An 18529-nucleotide genomic window follows, 5' to 3' on the forward strand; every position below is an offset into this window, starting at 1 on the left:
CTTGTGGCTGAAATGGCAAACAGGTTTCATGTTATTTGCACATGAAATATCACATTTGTGTATCAAAACTGCTTAATAACATTTTTGATGGACATTTCAGTAAAATTGGGACTTTGATTTTCTTCAATATTCAATCTTTTTTTGTAAACAAAACTTTCCTGTGTATAAAAGGAATAATTAAGATTAAAAAAAATTAATTTATAAATTGTTTGAACAAAAACATGCAGATTTTTTCAAATAATTGTTACAAAAATAAAGAATGACATAACATTTCGCAAGAAAAAATCCACAGAAACATGTTTAAGGTTGGTTACAATAACATACATGTATGATTCAATACAATCCTTCAGTTATGAAGAGAGATATGAATTAGCTCCGCCCTAGAAAAACAGAGCTTAGTGGGTTGAACCAGATTAGCCTGTGAAGTCTGCACAGGCTAATCTGGGATGACACTTTCATATAATGGATTTTTACTAAACAAAAATATCATAAATCAGAAAGTGTCGTCTCTGATTAGCCTGTGCAAACTGCAGAGGGTAATCTGGGACGACACTTTACGCACATGCATTAAGCCCTGTTTTCTCAGAGCGAGACTAAAACATCAAAATCAGTGTACCATGTCTTTTTCGTAGTACATCTCGGTCTCGCTGACCCCTGGCTGGGCCTTTAACTCGCTGGAGAGATGTCTAGAACAGTTCACAAAAAGGAACTCAAAGCTGGTCAAGGTCTGTAACAGGCAATCACAGGGAAATACATCTTTTTTCATGAATAGATTTTTTAATAACAATGAAGAGATAGCATCATTATATAAGGGCTGTCGCAAAATTAAGAGCTCTGCAAATATTTTGCCCTAACTAGATAATTTAATTTTTTTTGCAGACTGAACATGTTTATCTGAGACGATACTTTACGCATGTGCATTAAAATGTGCATTAAAAGTGTTTAACAAATTTTAAACAATAGCACATGTGAGGTTCGTTTGTTTGTGACTTTAAAAACAAATAAGTAATCATATTTGTGAGCTGTTAACGATAGAAATGTAACCCTTTAACAACAAGCGAGTTATTCGCAGGCTGTTCTGGTAGCCATTTTCACTTAGCGTCTAAGTGGGAAAGGGTTACAACGACTATTTACCTGTAGATCTAACGGTAGGTCATACAGACGAGTCGCAAGTGTCCGAATCTCCCTATCTGATAACACACTGGAACAGACAGGGTATCATTAACACATGTCCATAATGTTTTGAAGAAGCCTGTAAGAAAGTCACAGGCTAATCTGGGATGACACTTTAAGCACATGCATTAAACCCCCTTTTCACATAGCACAGCCCATATTCAATCCATAGGACAAATAAGCCCCACACAATTTGACATGAACATTAACTCAATTATACATATTTTTTACGATACCTGACTGCATTCGAATGATTAAAACACTGGTATAACTGTCCAAAAATGGTCTTATACGCTTAAATAATAACTTAAAAAAAAAATATTTTCGTGTACAGTGAATTGTCTGTGTCCATCTCACGGAATACGTCTCCTGCTGTGACCACCTGCTTCACTCCCATCAGGTAGTAGAAGTAGGCGAATGCGAACTGCATGTCCTTAGAGTGGCGTACCTTGTGGGAGGACGTCACTGCCCACTCATGGGGAAATCTGAAAAAAACGGATTGTTGCTTATTCCTTTCACCAAATGTTTCGTCTCAATGATGAAATTATATCAATAAAACTTAACTGCCAACTGGTGTTGAAATCTGACAACAATATGATTTTTTGTTCTTCCCTGAACCAACTTTTTGTTGTTAGACATAACTATCTACTCTTGGGAAAATCTTTAAGAAAGAGATAACTTTTGGGTTTTCCCTTCACCAAATATTTTTCAGTATGGTGTAATAATATCAATAAAATGTAAAATCACATTTGTATGGCAAACAATACAACTTTTGGCTCTTTCAGTTCATCATATTGCTTGTTTTTTTCAGGAATGCATCAGGCTTATACCGATTAAAAGAAAACGATATCATAACGATTTGATAATGATTATGATAGGATGAGCCTGATTGCAAACAAAACTAGAAATTCATTGACGATGACAAATATCAGAGTACTGTCTCAGTTCAAGCAGGTGCAAAGCTTGAGTATTTATAAAATTAATCTCACAACTTTGCTGTGTGTTACCGGTACTTCAAATTTATCACTCACAAAGACATTGATTTATAAATTGATTTCAAAGGCACATAACTCTGCAAGAAAAAGCAAAAAATAATTGCCTTGCAATTCTTCATAGTATAAAAAAAACACTCCTATACAGTTTTGTATTGATGCACAGAAAAATGTTAGTTTCCACTTTAATTTTTTTTTTATCTCTTGTCACCTACATATGCAGTGAACTCTAACAATTGGAACAACATTGAAAGAGGATCACCCACGGATCATTCATGCCAAGTTTTGTGATATCAGCAAAGCAAATTTGGAGAAGATGTTGTTTGAAGCAATGTGTTGATGACAAACGATGCTGAACAATGGAGTGTTACCTTTCACATCAGCTCACTAGAACTTTGTGTTCAGGTGAGCTAACAAGAGACAAAATGAAACTGACGCTGCTTATCAACAATTGAAACCTGAGTATAGTTTGGCATCATCTTCAATAATGATAAATAACACCAGGCAGAAACTTTTTATAGCAGAAAATATTCTCACCTTTCCTGCAGCTCTGCCATTATATTCTTGTCAATCATGTGTGGCATGTGACCTGGCACTTTGCGTGCGGTGTAACCAAACGCCTTGTTGTAGAGAAAGTTAACGTGGCGCAGGGAGTCTCCGAACGTGTCCATCAGATGTCGCTGCTTGAAATTTGGGTATTGATAACTGGCCTGGGCTTCCTGTTTCTCCCATTGCTATTATTGCAAAGAAATAATTTCTTATGAAGAGAAATTTAATTCAATGAGGGTGGTTAAAGTACAAGTGCTAAATTAGCAGCAGGTCAGTATAACAGTAGCTCTTTATTATAATGGACAGAGCCATTGAAAACAGAAAACAATATGTGTCAGAATCATTAGAATACTTTATGACTATGAATCGGTTGTCTAACAATATCATTGATCACTTGAAATTACTGCTCAATATAAATTTATACATGCAATTCAATCTCTCGACCAAAGGATATATGGGTAATACTAGTCACACTACACATATTTAATCTAAATTAAAAAATCTGTATCCTTAGATGTATACCTGCTGTAAATCAGCTAAGCTTCCCTTCTCCCATGGTAACAGCCTCACAGTATCTGGCTGAATGTCAACATCTTCCACATAACTGTCGACAGTTTCCAAACCTGTCGCAAAGGCATCATCTTCCAGCTCATTTACGCCCCTAAACACTAGACTTTCATTGAAATATGCCAGAAGATTCCGGGATTTGTGTGGATGATTTTCCTTCTCATTTTTGTCTTCAACAAGTTCAATAATATTGTCATTATGATCATCTAACTTACCATCATCCACAGCAGCATTTTTCTCTTTTTCCAAACCCTTTATTTTCATTTTAAGTTTCTCCTTCATAGCCGCTGCCTGGGCCATTTTCTTGCGGTCTCTGGGATCCACCATTCCCGCAGGAGTTTTCTGTGTTAAACCTACCGCTGGCTTTTTGGGATCTTGAATCTTCTTTTTCTTATCTTGTTGGTCCTTGACACGTAACTTTCTTTTTTGCTCGTCTAATATGGCATCTGAAGAGAGCAGGTATTTCTGGTATTGTTTCCATAGCACCTTCATCCTTTTGTCAAATCCAGCCTGGGTGATCTCCCCTGCAAGTTAATTTGACACTTAACTAATTGAGTGCTAAATGTGACATTGGTTTCAATTTAACAACCTTAAACTTTCAATTGAATTATACAGTAATTTGAGGTTATACTTTGTAATGCATTAAAACAAAATGACTTGAAAGGCCCAAAGTAGCTCACCTGACGTTTTATGTGCTACCCAATATATCATTAGAACAAATTTTCTGGCTAAGTTTCATTAACAGTGAACTATTGATGTAACTTTTAGAGCGCTATCAAGGATAACTTCAGCCATATAAGGATAACTTCCTTGCCCTCTGGCGGCCATGTTTTTCAACAGACCAGAACTATTTTCAAACTCACTCAAGATATTATTAAAACAAATGTTCTGACCAAGTTTCATAATGATTGGACAATATATGTGATCTCTAGAGTGTTATAAGGTTAACTATCCCCATATAAGAAAAATATGCCCCTCCCCTGGGGGCCATGTTTTTCAACCAACTAGAATCATTTTTGAACTCGTCCAAGATATCATTAGGACTATTCTTCAGACTAAGTTGCATGAAGATCCAACAATAAATGTGGCCTTAAGAGTGTAAACAAGGTTTTACAATAGCCATACATAGCCATATTAGAAAATGCCCCGCCCTCTGGCAGCCATGTTTTTCAAGTAACCAAAACCATTTTTAAACTCGTCCAAGATACTGTTGAGACGAATCTTCTGACCAAATTTTATGAAAATTGGACAATAGATATGGCCTTTAGAGTTTTAACAAGGCAAATGATGACGCCACACAACGCACGACACACGGACAACAGACAAAAAGTGATCACAAAAAATCATCATGAGCGCACTGTGCTAAGTGCTCAGGTGGGCAAAAATGACTTGCCCCCTGGCAGCCATGTTTTTTTTTCACGCAACTAAAAACCATTTTCAAACTCGTCCAAGATACCATTTGCAAAAATTTTCTGACCAAATTTCATGAAGATTGGACAATATATGGAGCCTCTAGAGTGTTAACAAGGCAAATGTTGATGCTGCCCAACACTCAACTGAAGATGGACAAAAGGTGACCACAAAAGCTCAACATGAGCACATTGTGCACAGGTGAGCTAAAAATACATATTATTATCACTTTGAAACATTTTGTGGTTTTTCATTGCTATACGAAAACTATTACCACATCTAACATCCATTACATTTTAGCATTAAAAATGCTCACTGGATTTTTGCAAAGAAGAGCATTTAAACAGAAAATACCATATAGAAGTAAAGAGTCCTCCCTGATTAGCCTGTGTGGACTGTCCAATTTTCCGAGAGTGAAGTTTAATAAATGTATGTTCAAAGAAAGTCTACCACCATTGGTGTCATTTGTGTACCTCCTTCTAGCTCAGCTGTGAGCCTATCAAACTGATCCTGTAGATGATCCGGCCATGGTACAAGGCTAAGGTTGGCAGGCATGGGGGAAATACCCACCCCAGGGTCATCTGGGCTAAATGTAGGGGGAAGGACCTTAGGGCTTCTAAAAAATTAATTTTACCATACGTTAGGATGTATTACACACAACCATGTATAATGCCAAAATTGAGGGAAAAAAATCAATAGAGAAACTTGCTAATCAGACTTGAAATCCACCACAATTTTACTATTGTGAAATTGGTTCATCACTTTTTAAATTAAAATTTGGGGGTATAAAACTGCAGAGTATACATGGCAAAGTGCACTACTTATGTACATGCATTTGAAGAAGCATATTGTATATCGCATTGTCAACACCAGGTTATGGAAACTTCTTAAATGATTTAAGGTTTTGAAAACTTAAACTTGCAACAGGGACTTACATTTGTTCCTTGGATATTTCTGGAAATAATATAGTTTCTTCCGTTGGCTTGACATCAGTCTTATTGGTTGCTATGGTTACATTCTTAGTTTCAACTTCAGCCATTGTTTTATTCAAAGCAACAACAGTTTTTTGAGGTCTTGTATCAATATTTAATGAAAAATTCATCTGAAAGAAAAACAACAGATATTTGTAAAATATGTATGCCCACAAACTTGCAGCCATAATTGTTCAAGGATATTTAATATTGCAATATACTATGACCTTGATCTTTGACCTGCATTTAAATCAAATCGTACTACATATATTGACATTTTGCAGACACTAATTTAATGCCAAAATTCTTTTAAACTTTAACCTGCTGCCAAGCACAATTTATAGGTGTCTTCCTTTCCTCATAAAGAACCAGCATACTAATTAAAATGATTTTAGGTGAGCACCTTCTTGTGATGTGATTTTTTTTTCTAATGTAATGTTACAAGTACTTCTGACATTTGACCTAAACAATTGAAAAAGTGTTCTCACAAGTAACCATCTTACTAATGCGCATGATTGCAGTTGAAAACTTTCTCTTAACTTCGTTTTATTACAAAACATCGATGGACTGACCATCCAAGCAACCATCTCACCTATTGACCCAACAGGTGCAAATTGGTATATTATGCTTCTTTCTTTTAATGATGGTTATCAAAATATACGGAGACATTTAATATCAGTTTACAAGCTGTGATAACACTCTATCTTGAATTTTGTGCAGAGCTGATCCAGCACCATTGCAGTGTTTTTGTATGACTCATCAAAGGATTGAACAATTTGAAGATTTTCAAAAAGGTTGCTGAAAAATGGTGGGTGGGTGTTGGTTACAACCAGTTGACAGCCTTACAGCAAACACACTTTTAAGATTGGTATTGAAAATCGTTGGGGGGGGGGGGGGTTAACAACTAGTTGCCAGCCTTACAGCAATCACACTTTTAAGATTGCTGTTGAAAGAGAATTTCATGAGAGTCTAATAAAACCCAAATCATATATTTGAAAACCCCAAAAAACATTTTCTCAAATATTCCCAAACCATTACCAATCCTGATTAACATAATCACTACATCATACAAGACTGGTTATGTTATCTCTCTGGAGCTATTATACCAGACAGGTTCTGTTATCTCTCTGGCGTTCACAACATCACTACATCATACCAGACTGGTTCTGTAATCTCTCTGTCACTACATCATACCAGGCTGGTTCCCTTATCTCTCTGGCGCTCACAACTCACTAAATCATACCAGACTGGTTCTGGTATCTCTCTAGAGCTCACAACATCACTACATCATACCATACTGGTTCTGTTATCTCTCTGGTGCTCACAACATCACTTCATCATACCAGACTGGTTCCGTTATTTCTCTGGCGCTCACAACATCACTAAATCATAACAGACTGGTTCTGTTATCTCTCTAGAGCTCACAACATCACTACATCATACCAGACTGGTTCTTTTTTCCTCTAGAGCTCACATCACTACGTCATACCAGACTGGTTATGTTATCTCTCTGGCGCCCACAACATCACTACATCATACCAGACAGGTTCTGTTATCTCTCTGGCACTCACAACATCACTTCATCATACCAGACTGGTTCTGTTATATCTCTAGAGCTCACAACATCACTACACCATACCAGACTGGTAATGTTATCTCTCTGGCGCTCACAACATCACTAAATTATACCAGACTGGTTATGTTATCTCTCTAGAGCTCACAACATTACTACAAAATACCAGACTGGTTCTGTTAAAGGGATCTTTTCAAGGTTTGCTAAATTGACAAAATTGAAAAAAGTTGTTTCAGATTCGCAAATTTTTGGTTTAGTTATGATATTTGTGAGGAAACAGTATTACTGAACATTTGCCATGGTCTAATATAGCCATTATATGCATCTTTTGACGATTTAAAAACCTAAAAATTATAAAGCGTTGCAACGCAAAATGATTTAATAATTTGGAGAGTTCTGTTGTTGTCGTTTAAATTTGTGAAACTACAAAGATTGCTTATATAACGTAGAAAATACGTGACTTATGTGTGCTTGGCAGGATAGCTCAGTTGGCTAATGCGTTTTTACTTCAGAATTCCGGGGGTCACTGGTTCGAGCCCTGCTGCGGGCTACTTTTTTTCCTTTTTTAAATTTTATATTTGATTTTTTACTGGAGCTTTTAAAATTTAATGTTTACATTTATCAATATATATCATTTAATGACAAACTTCAAAACATGCCAAAATCTGTGAAAAGGCCCCTTTAACTCTCTGGAGCTATCATACCAGACTGGTTATGTTATCTCTCTGGAGCTATCATACCAGACTGGTTCTGTTATCTCTCTAGAGCTCACAACATCACTACACCATACCAGACTGGTTCTGTTATCCCTCTGGAGCTCACAACATCACTAAATCATACCAGACTGGTTCTGTTATCTCTCTAGAGCTCACAACATCACTACGTCATACCAGACTGGTTATGTTATCTCTCTGGCGCCCATAACATCACTACATCATACCAGACTGGTTCTGTTATCTCTCTGGCGCTCACAACATCACTATATCATACCAGACTGGTTCTGTTATCTCTCTAGAGCTCACAACATCACTAAGTTATACCAGACTGGTTATGTTATCTCTCTGGCGCCCACAACATCACTTCATCATACCAGACTGGTTCTGTTATCTCTCTGGCGCTCACAACACCACTACATCATACCAGACTGGTTCTGTTATCTTTCTAGAGCTCACAACTTCACTTCATCAAACCAGACTGGTTCTGTTATCTCTCTAGAGCTCACCACATCACAACATCATACCAGACTGGTTCTGTTATCTCTCTGGAGCTCACAACTTCACTACATCAAACCAGACTGGTTCTGTTATCTCTCTAGAGCTCACCACATCACTAAATCATACCAGACTGGTAATGTTATCTCTCTGGCGCTCACAACATCACTAAATTATACCACCCTGGTTATGTTATCTCTCTAGAGCTCACAACATTACTACAAAATACCAGACTGGTTCTGTTAACTCTCTGGAGCTATCATACCAGACTAGTTATGTTATCTCTCTGGAGCTACCATACCAGACTGGTTCTGTTATCTCTCTATAGAGCTCACAACATCACTACACCATACCAGACTGGTTCTGTTATCCCTCTGGAGCTCAAAACATCGCTACATCATACCGAACTGGTTATGTTATCTCTCTAGAGCTCACAACATTACTACAAAATACCAGACTAGTTCTGTTTAACTCTCTGGAGCTATCATACCAGACTGGTTATGTTATCTATCTAGAGCTGACAACATCACTCTATCATACCAGACTGGTTCTGTTATCTCACTGAAGTTATCATACCAGACTGGTTCTGTCATCTCTCTGTCACTACATCATACCAACCTGGTTCTGTTAACTCTCTGGAGCTCACCACATCACTACATCATACCAACCTGGTTCTGTTAACTCTCTGGAGCTAACAACATCACTCCATCATACCAGACTGGTTCTGTTATCTCTCTTGAGTTATCAAACCACACTGGTTCTGTTATCTCTCTGTCACTACGTCATACCAGACTGGTTCTGGTACCTCTCTGAACCTAACCACATCACTACATCATACCAGACTGGTTCTGTTATCTCTCTGTCACTACATCATACCAGACTGGTTCTGTTATTTCTCTGTTACTACATCATACCAGACTGGTTCTGTTATCTCTCTGTCACTACATCAAACCTCCCAGACTGGTTCTGTTATTTCTCTGTCACTACATCATACCAAACTGGTTCTGGTATCTCTCTGAACCTAACCACTTCACTACATCATACCAGACTGGTTCTGTTATCTCTCTGTCACTACATCATACCAGACTGGTTCTGTTATTTCTCTGTCACTACATCATACCAGACTGGTTCTGTTATCTCTCTGGAGCTCAAGACTGAAGTTCACTCTGGTGCTGCTCATGTTGCTGTAGCAGACAATGGTGAGCACGCTGAACTTCTTTGCCACGGCTATCGTCCGCACTGCCTTGTTGTCATCATAGAAGGCTCCCTTTAGCGTGAAATTATTCACTAACAGACTCGTAAGATTGAAGTATCCGTACGCTAAACCTGAAAACAATTTTATTTTTTATCAGAATTAAGAACAATTTAGAATTCCTTAAATCGTTATTCATTTGTAAGAGGTAATTTATTGACTAAAAGACTTGTCAGATTGAAGTGTCTGTAGGCTAAACCTGAAAACAAATTATGCATTATCTTAACCCTTTGCCACTTAGATACGTATTTTAAAGCATTTGTAGTCCCTTAGAAAGTTAAATTCAATTAAAGGCCTTTCTTACTAGATCCAAGTTTCAGTTCCAACCCTCAGATACTGATGAGCAGCAAACAGCATAAAACCTTAACAAACTGCAAGTAACTCTTTTTTTTGGTCAAATGTTAGTTGCATTATAATATTTAGTAAGCAATTATTGACCAAGAGACTCTTAAGATTAAAGTATCTGTAGGCTAAACCAGAAACAATTTTTTTTGTAGAAACTCTACAATCTTTATTTATTTAGTCATTTTCATCACCACTTTAAGGTCGCAGTGGTGTAGGATATGGTATCGGCCTAGCAGTGGTGTAGGATATGGTATCGGCCTAGCAGTGGTGTAGGATATGGTATCGGCCTAGCAGTGGTGTAGGATATGGTATCGGCCTAGCAGTGGTGTAGGATATGGTATAGGCCTAGCAGTGGTGTAGGATATGGTATCGGCCTAGCAGTGGTGTAGGATATGGTATCGGCCTAGCAGTGGTGTAGGATATGGTATCGGCCTAGCAGTGGTGTAGGATATGGTATAGGCCTAGCAGTGGTGTAGGATATGGTATCGGCCTAGCAGTGGTGTAGGATATGGTATCGGCCTAGCAGTGGTGTAGGATATGGTATAGGCCTAGCAGTGGTGTAGGATATGGTATCGGCCTAGCAGTGGTGTAGGATATGGTATCGGCCTAGCAGTGGTGTAGGATATGGTATCGGCCTAGCAGTGGTGTAGGATATGGTATCGGCCTAGCATTTGGAAAGTCATGGGTTCAATCCCCACTGTTGGAGCGTTCTTTAGATTTCCCACATAGACACCAAGTACTGGTTCTAGTCCCAGGAAACAGACTCAAGAGAGTTTCAAATAAGCCGTAGGTTTTCTATGCAATAGAGTTAAAATTAACAGGTTTTAACTATTTATTTGTCAAATATCAGTTGCATGAGAATATAAACTAAGCAGAGTCCAATGCCGCCCATCTCACCTGTAGGCAGTGTGTATTCGGACACATCTGGAGTCAGCATCATGCCATGAAGGTTGAAGTAGCGGGAGGTGCCACAGTCCCCTGCATCAAAACCACACTCCAGTACATTGCAGGCCTGAAAATATGGAATTCTTCTTCATATTGAAAATTTAGTAACATATTGATGAAACTCTTATCTTATTGATTAGATTACGTAAACAAAGCTTGAGACTTTCACTCTTTTTTTCTCTCTCAAAATACTTGTATTTGTAACGTATGCCTCAAAAAATGAAAGAAGTTCCTAATAGTTTATTATACTATAAAAAAAAGCGCAATTTCTAATAAGATAAAACATGATAGAATTATCTTCTTTTAAATGAAATCCTGCTTAAAGACTTGAACATAGTGCCAAAACTTCACAACTCATAAAAATGTCAGTTCTGTTTGTAAACACTCTGTGATGAACTTCAATGTTCAAATTTCTCACAGACTTGATTGTTCAATATCTGCAATGGAAACAGATTGTATACCTCAGGAGTAAATGCTTAAATTATACACTAATGCTTTTGTTTGCTATATAATTAAAGTTTTTAGTGAATAATTATTTTTGTATGTAGCTGTGGTCCTTTTAAAATGACTAAAATATTTTATGTGTGTTGGGGCTTTAACTGGACTGCAAAACTTTACAGTGATCAAACATTAATGTCTACAAAGTGTTATTTGATATAACAGGCTACTTACTGTATCGCAGTACCTGTCAGCTATCCAGTTATTGGCACAACCAGAATGGCAATAGCCTTCAATAAAAACAAACATGAGAATAACAAATCATTGCAAACTTGCTTGAATGTTTATTATTATCATGATCATCATCATCATTACCTCCACGATAATTATAATTATCACAACCACAACCTCATCTTCCTCATCACAATGCAACCACCACCATCATAACCATTTCAATCATCACCATAAACTTTATAATAACCCCCACCCCCACAATCACCATAATCAAACGTACTATAAACAGCAACAGTAAGTAAACCTTTTCACCTGTTGCACGGGTATCTCCATGCCAGCTCCCTGCCCAACCTCCCTGGTGATGAGCATTAGGGTTGGTACCTACAATACAATTTAATACATTTTATAAGATAAACATGTTAGTTTTGAAAAAAACGAAAGAATCAAATACATGTTTGTCCTATTGCAATCATCAGAAATTGGAATTTCAAGTATTTTTTGTCCACCTACATCATACCAATATAAACCTTAAATCGAAGTAAACAGTAAAAGGCACGTTAAAATGTATTGTAATAACATGAAGTTTGAATTTCTTCAAAGCAAACAAAACTTGTTCGTAGCATATTTATTTTTAAGGTCCAAAATGCCTTTCAGCATCTATCAATTAGAATAGCACACTTATTAACCAAATTTAAAGTCAAATTCCTGAAATCTTTATTTCTATATAAAACCATGAAAAAAAGCACTTGCATGATCAAACTTCAAATGTAAAATGCTTCACTGGTCTCAAATCAGATGCTTTTTCTAATATGACGCACTACTTAAATGCGTAAATAAGGATTTTAAGGAGGTTTACAAATGTAATTTTATATTTATTTATTTATAGTTTTTTACGGGATACAGTTGGTGAACAAAGAGGACCTGAATAATGCATAAACAAATAATGATCTGCAGGAATTTTGTTGGTCAAATTTAGGCTCGTTATTTTGCACCATTTCTGATGCAATTTTTAAATATTTTTCCCAAATGACTGCCTAAATTTATCTAATTGAAGGTTTGCAATGGAAAAAAACCACATCAAATTGAGGACACTGATTCTCAGTTTTATGGTATTTAATTTGAGAGCAAAAAATAAAAAACAACAATTTGAGTCAAACAGACGCCATTATTCCTAATCCAAGGGCATAAACCCCATTCCCAAAATGGTGAAAAAACATTGATCTGGCTGAACATCTCTTTCATCAATCCAATCACAAGCAAGGCAATCAACTCACCGTCACAGTCCCCTGCATCCCACTCGCACTCAGAGACATTGCACGCCTTGTCACAGTAGCCGTCCCGTATCCAGCTCTGGGGGCAGCCCTCATTACAGTTGGGAACCGGCCAGGTCAGGTATACCTAACGTTTACAGCCAGACCACAAAAGGTCAACATTCAAAATGCCAAGTCAAGTAAGCCTGAACATTGACCATTGCCCAGATAATCTCAAATTACTGTATCACATACTACATTACAACCTGTTGCCCGTATAATCTCAAATTACTGTATCACATACTCCATTACAACCTGATGCCCGGATAATCCCAAATTACTGTATCACAGTTTCCATTACAACCTGCTGCCCGGATAATCTCAAATTACTGTATCACATACTCCTTTACAACCTGTTGCCCGGATAATCTCAAATTACTGTATCACATACTCTATTACAACCTGTTGCCCGGATAATCTCAAATTACTGTATCTCATACTCCATTACAACCTGTTGCCCGGATAATCTCAAATTACTGTATCTCATACTCCATTACAACCTGTTGCCCGGATAATCTCAAATTACTGTATCACATACTACATCACAAGCCTTTTCACAGAGCAAGGCTCATACTAAGACAAATCACAATTTACCTTTTGACCAGAGCTGTGGGAGTAGAAATCATCCGGCCACACCTCCTTGCCAAACATGACATCATCGTTCATGTAGACAAACTTGTCTGAGAGACCCGGAATGCGATGGAGGTTGCTCTCAATAGCAGGAGAGCTGAAGGTTGGCAGATGACTCTCGTTGGCGAATATTTCCTAGAAAGAAAGTTTACTTGAGTGTTGCTCTGGAAAAAGTGTGCACTATGCATGTGTGTAGTGTTGTCCCAGATTGCTCTGGGAAAACTGTGCTCTATGCATGTGTGTACAGTGTTGTCCCAGATTGCTCTGGGAAAACTGTGCTCTATGCATGTGTGTACAGTGTTGTCCCAGATTGCTCTGGGAAAACTGTGCACTATGCATGTGTGTAGTGTTGTCCCAGATTGCTCTGGGAAAACTGTGCTCTATGCATGTGTGTAGTGTTGTCCTAGATTGCTCTGGGAAAACTGTGCTCTATGCATGTGTGTACAGTGTTGTCCCAGATTGCTCTGGGAAAACTGTGCACTATGCATGTGTGTACAGTGTTGTCCCAGATTGCTCTGGGATAACTGTGCACTATGCATGTGTGTAGTGTTGTCCCAGATTGCTCTGGGAAAACTGTGCTCTATGCATGTGTGTACAGTGTTGTCCCAGATTGCTCTGGGAAAACTGTGCTCTATGCATGTGTGTACAGTGTTGTCCCAGATTGCTCTGGGAAAACTGTGCTCTATGCATGTGTGTACAGTGTTGTCCCAGATTGCTCTGGGAAAACTGTGCTCTATGCATGTGTGTACAGTGTTGTCCCAGATTGCTCTGGGAAAACTGTGCTCTATGCATGTGTGTACAGTGTTGTCCCAGATTAGCCTGGGAAAACTGTGCTCTATGCATGTGTGTACAGTGTTGTCCTTGATTAGCCTGGGAAAACTGTGCTCTATGCATGTGTGTACAGTGTTGTCCCAGATTAGCCTGGGAAAACTGTGCTCTATGCATGTGTGTACAGTGTTGTTCCAGATTGTTCTGGGAAAACTGTGCTCTATGCATGTGTGTACAGTAATGTCCCAGATTGCTCTGGGAAAACTGTGCTCTATGCATGTGTGTACAGTGTTGTCCTAGATTGCTCTGGGAAAACTGTGCTCTATGCATGTGTACAGTGTTGTCCCAGATTGCTCTGGGAAAACTGTGCTCTATGCATGTGTGTACAGTGTTGTCCCAGATTGCTCTGGGAAAACTGTGCTCTATGCATGTGTGTACAGTGTTGTCCCAGATTAGCCTGGGAAAACTGTGCTCTATGCATGTGTGTACAGTGTTGTCCCAGATTAGCCTGGGAAAACTGTGCTCTATGCATGTGTGTACAGTGTTGTCCCAGATTAGCCTGCACCGGCAAATCAGGGTCGACACTTTCCACCTTAACTTATTTTTTTGTTTAAGAGAGATTTCCTTCTAGTTAAAAATTCCATGCTAGCGGAAAGTGTGGTCCATAATTAGCCTGTGCAGACTCTACAGGCTTATCTGAGATGACACTTAATTCATGTGCATAAAGCCTAGTTTTCCCAGTAAAAGACTCAATTTGTGTTTACAAATTTACAAGTAGGAAATAAATGGTCAAAGGCAGAAAATTCTTGGCTAATATAACCTTAAACAAAATTGTATAATTACAAGGGTAACAAATGGTTAAAAAGATTATTGCTGATGGAATATATTCCTGATAAAATTATAAAACATATGTATACTTGGTGATATGTTGGCATTTAATTTTCTAAAAGAATATTTAGGTATCCGGACAATCTCTCCAACGGACAATCGATCCTACGCTAAATTTGACAGGGGGGACAGTCGCTCTACGATGTTTTGACAAGGCGGTCAATTGCTCCTACATTATTTTGCCAACCTAGACAATGGCTCCTACATTATTTTGACTCCACAGCAAAACGTAGTATCTAGGATTCGAATATTTATACTATAATAATACATTACAAAGGTTTTGGATGACATTTTAAAGTTAACATATCTTACAATTAACATTAATGTATCAGATAACACCCAAAGTTGTAGCATTAAAGAATGTCAACAAACATTAACATAACATCCCTTAAAAAAAATTGGGTAAATCAATTCCACTTTAACACAAAACACATTTTTTTTGGGAAAAAAAATACAACAGGAAGATGAAAATAGTTCCCAAATCAAATTTACCTCATGAGTCACTATTGAAACGCGAGGGTTCTCCAAGTTCAGCCAATACGGCAGCTGCCCATTAGTTACGATGAACACGTGTCGCACCCATGGAGCAAACCTCTCCAGTGATCTTAACGAGTATCGCAACTCCTCATTGTCCTCAAATCGACTTGCAGATATGTCTTCATCATGTGAAAACTGAAATAGCAGAGAGATCTTTTCATGAGAGAGAAAAGTTTATGGGCCGTGCTCTGTGAAAAGGCAGTTTAATGTATGTGCATAAAGTGTCGTCCCAGATAAGCCTGTTCAGTCTGCACAGGGACAACACTTTCCACTTTTATGGTACTTTTCTTTCAAGAAAGTCTCTTCTTGGCAAAAATCTATATTAGGCGGAAAGTGTCGTCTCTGATAAGCCTGTGCAGACTACACAGGCTAATCTGGGTCGACACTTTAGGCACATGCATTATACCTCTTTTTCACAGAATGCGGCTCAAGGTTTCCCTGTTCATCTTTAATTTTAATCTTGTGAGGTTCCAATGGATGAACTTTGATAATGGACTGGTGGCAAATGGGGCAATGATTGTCTTCATGAGCCTTTAGTCAATTTAATTGTTCTTATTAAAAATATGTTGTAATTTTTCTATGCATGCTGTAACCATGATATAAAAGCAAAAACATTAACCTATGTGTGTAGTTCCTGTCGGGTTTAGATCTTACAACAAATATAAAACCTTTTATCTGGTACACTTAGACAATTAATAGAAAACACTTAAACACTAACTAAACATTATCAAAAGGTTTCCTTATACTATATCAATATATTGTAAACTTGATAACTATAGAACAATATTCTCCCTACTTACATCTCTCAGGTCCCACACAAAATGGGCAGGGCTCAATGTAGGCTCCTTGCCCTCAATAGTAAAGTTGGTCTCCTAGAAAATAACAGAAATAAAAAAGTGTTTGACAATTTAAACAAATATCTTACTTTAATTACCAAACATTCAAATTAATTATTCCAAGACTTAAATAACAAAATACACTTTGGGTACTAGATGCTAAAAAGAAGAAATTTTCCATAAAGAGATCTTCGTATACTAAAGCAATAATCTACCATATGAGCAAAGAGACATGATTCACAATACTCTAACACAAAAGCACTGTTGTCTTTTCTTGACAGAGAACTCTGACAAAACCAACATTTTCATGTCAGAGTTTAACCTGACAGGACATGGCCCAGTTGAAATCTATCTAAGCATTCACCTGTAAGTTGTTTAAGTTAATTCTATTCTTAAGTCTAAGAATGGACTGGTAATTATCGAACCACATAATAAATCAGCCAATACAGTATAAATATCATGTTTGTTATTTGAATGTTTACCATATTGAGCAGTATTGAAGTCAGATCACTTATTGAGCAGTTTTGAAGTCAGATCACGTATCCTAGCAACTAATAAGTGTCTTACTTGAATAACAGGTAGGTGGCAAATGGCCATAATTTCATGACCAATTTGATGACCAATGGCAATGCCAGGAAATGAAACAGCGATCCTTGGACATGTATTCCATAGCACAGTAAACTGAACTCGACAGCTTGTTGATTTTTAGCTTAAGGATAAAAGCTTAACCCTTTCACGCTCAGAAGAAAATATAAATGTTTATATGCAACCAGAATAAAACTAGAACAGCCTGCCTGTCACTGGTAATTAATCCTTAATGATTTATGCTGTCGGCTGCTCATCAGTCTCTTAGAACTTGAATTGAAGCCTTTAAAACTTGAATCTAGTAAACAAGTAGCCCATGAGGACCTGAATCGCTCTACTGCTATAAACACTGTGCAAGTTTGGAAAAAAATAAGATGGAAACTGTGTACTTAATCGCGCAAACAAAGAGAATTTTCTCAAATTCAAGGGGAGATTATTGTGTACTTATTTGTCCGATACTGCTCATATTCAATAGGGTTCAAGTCCTCATTGATATAAAGATACTGTGCAAGTTTGGAAATAATTGGATGAAAACTGTGGAATTAATTGCAAAAACAAGCAGGATTTCAAAATTTTCTCATATTCAAGGGGAAGTCATTCTGGACTTATTGCTTCGATATTGCTCTTTTTAAAAAGAGTTTGAGTCCTCATTGATGCAAAGACACTGTGCAAGTTTGCCAAGAATTGGATGAAAATTATGGACTTTATCACATAAAAAAACTGAATTTTCATTTTTTCTGAAATTCAAGGGGAGATAATTCTGGACTGATAACTCCAATATTGCTCATTTTCAATAGGGTTAGACTCATCATTCATATAAAGACACTGTGCAAGTTGGGAAATGATTGGGTGAAAACTGTGGACTTTATTGCGTAAACAAGCATTATTTCACAATTTTCTCAAATTCAAGGGGAGATAATTCTGGACTTTTTACTCTGATGTAACCCATTTTCAATAGGCTCGAGTCCTCATTAATATAAAGACACTGATCAAGTTTGAAAAGAATCGGATGAAAACTGTGGACTTTATCGAGTAATCAAGAAAAGTCTAACGGACGCACGCACGTACGGACGGACGACGGAAACCACGCCATGACATAAGTTCTTCAAGCCTTCGGCCAGTAGAGCTAAAAAAACACTTAAATTTATGTTCTAAGACACTAAAACTTGTCAAAGTGGGTATCTGAGCAGGTAAGGGTTATAAGTGATAGGTGCCACATACTGAGAGAATGTCGGCGCATTCCTTAGAGCTCTTGGCATACAACACAGCAACCCCCTTGTCTGTGTCAATCTCCAGCTGTAACAATAACAACAGC

General features: G+C 37.6%; 1 protein-coding gene across 2 annotated transcripts in view; it reads right to left on the reverse strand.

Annotated features, from left to right (window-relative positions):
* The window catches only part of LOC127845214 (N-acetylglucosamine-1-phosphotransferase subunits alpha/beta-like), a 41652-nt gene that overhangs the window by 11800 nt on the left and 11323 nt on the right, over nt 1-18529 (reverse strand). For both annotated transcript variants that reach the window (XM_052376018.1, XM_052376011.1), the window contains 16 exons: nt 18436-18510; nt 16594-16665; nt 15749-15928; nt 13565-13735; nt 12935-13058; nt 11973-12041; nt 11661-11716; nt 10941-11055; nt 9567-9772; nt 5627-5793; nt 5165-5307; nt 3237-3805; nt 2703-2899; nt 1506-1658; nt 1135-1201; nt 617-727 (listed from right to left, as the gene is read on the reverse strand). In XM_052376018.1, the coding sequence (XP_052231978.1) occupies nt 617-727; nt 1135-1201; nt 1506-1658; nt 2703-2899; nt 3237-3805; nt 5165-5307; nt 5627-5793; nt 9567-9772; nt 10941-11055; nt 11661-11716; nt 11973-12041; nt 12935-13058; nt 13565-13735; nt 15749-15928; nt 16594-16665; nt 18436-18510 (2475 nt within the window). The remainder of the gene's footprint in view (nt 1-616; nt 728-1134; nt 1202-1505; nt 1659-2702; nt 2900-3236; nt 3806-5164; nt 5308-5626; nt 5794-9566; nt 9773-10940; nt 11056-11660; nt 11717-11972; nt 12042-12934; nt 13059-13564; nt 13736-15748; nt 15929-16593; nt 16666-18435; nt 18511-18529) is intronic.

The sequence above is a fragment of the Dreissena polymorpha genome, chromosome 1 (genome assembly GCF_020536995.1).
Source record: "Dreissena polymorpha isolate Duluth1 chromosome 1, UMN_Dpol_1.0, whole genome shotgun sequence".
Taxonomy (NCBI): domain Eukaryota; kingdom Metazoa; phylum Mollusca; class Bivalvia; order Myida; family Dreissenidae; genus Dreissena; species Dreissena polymorpha.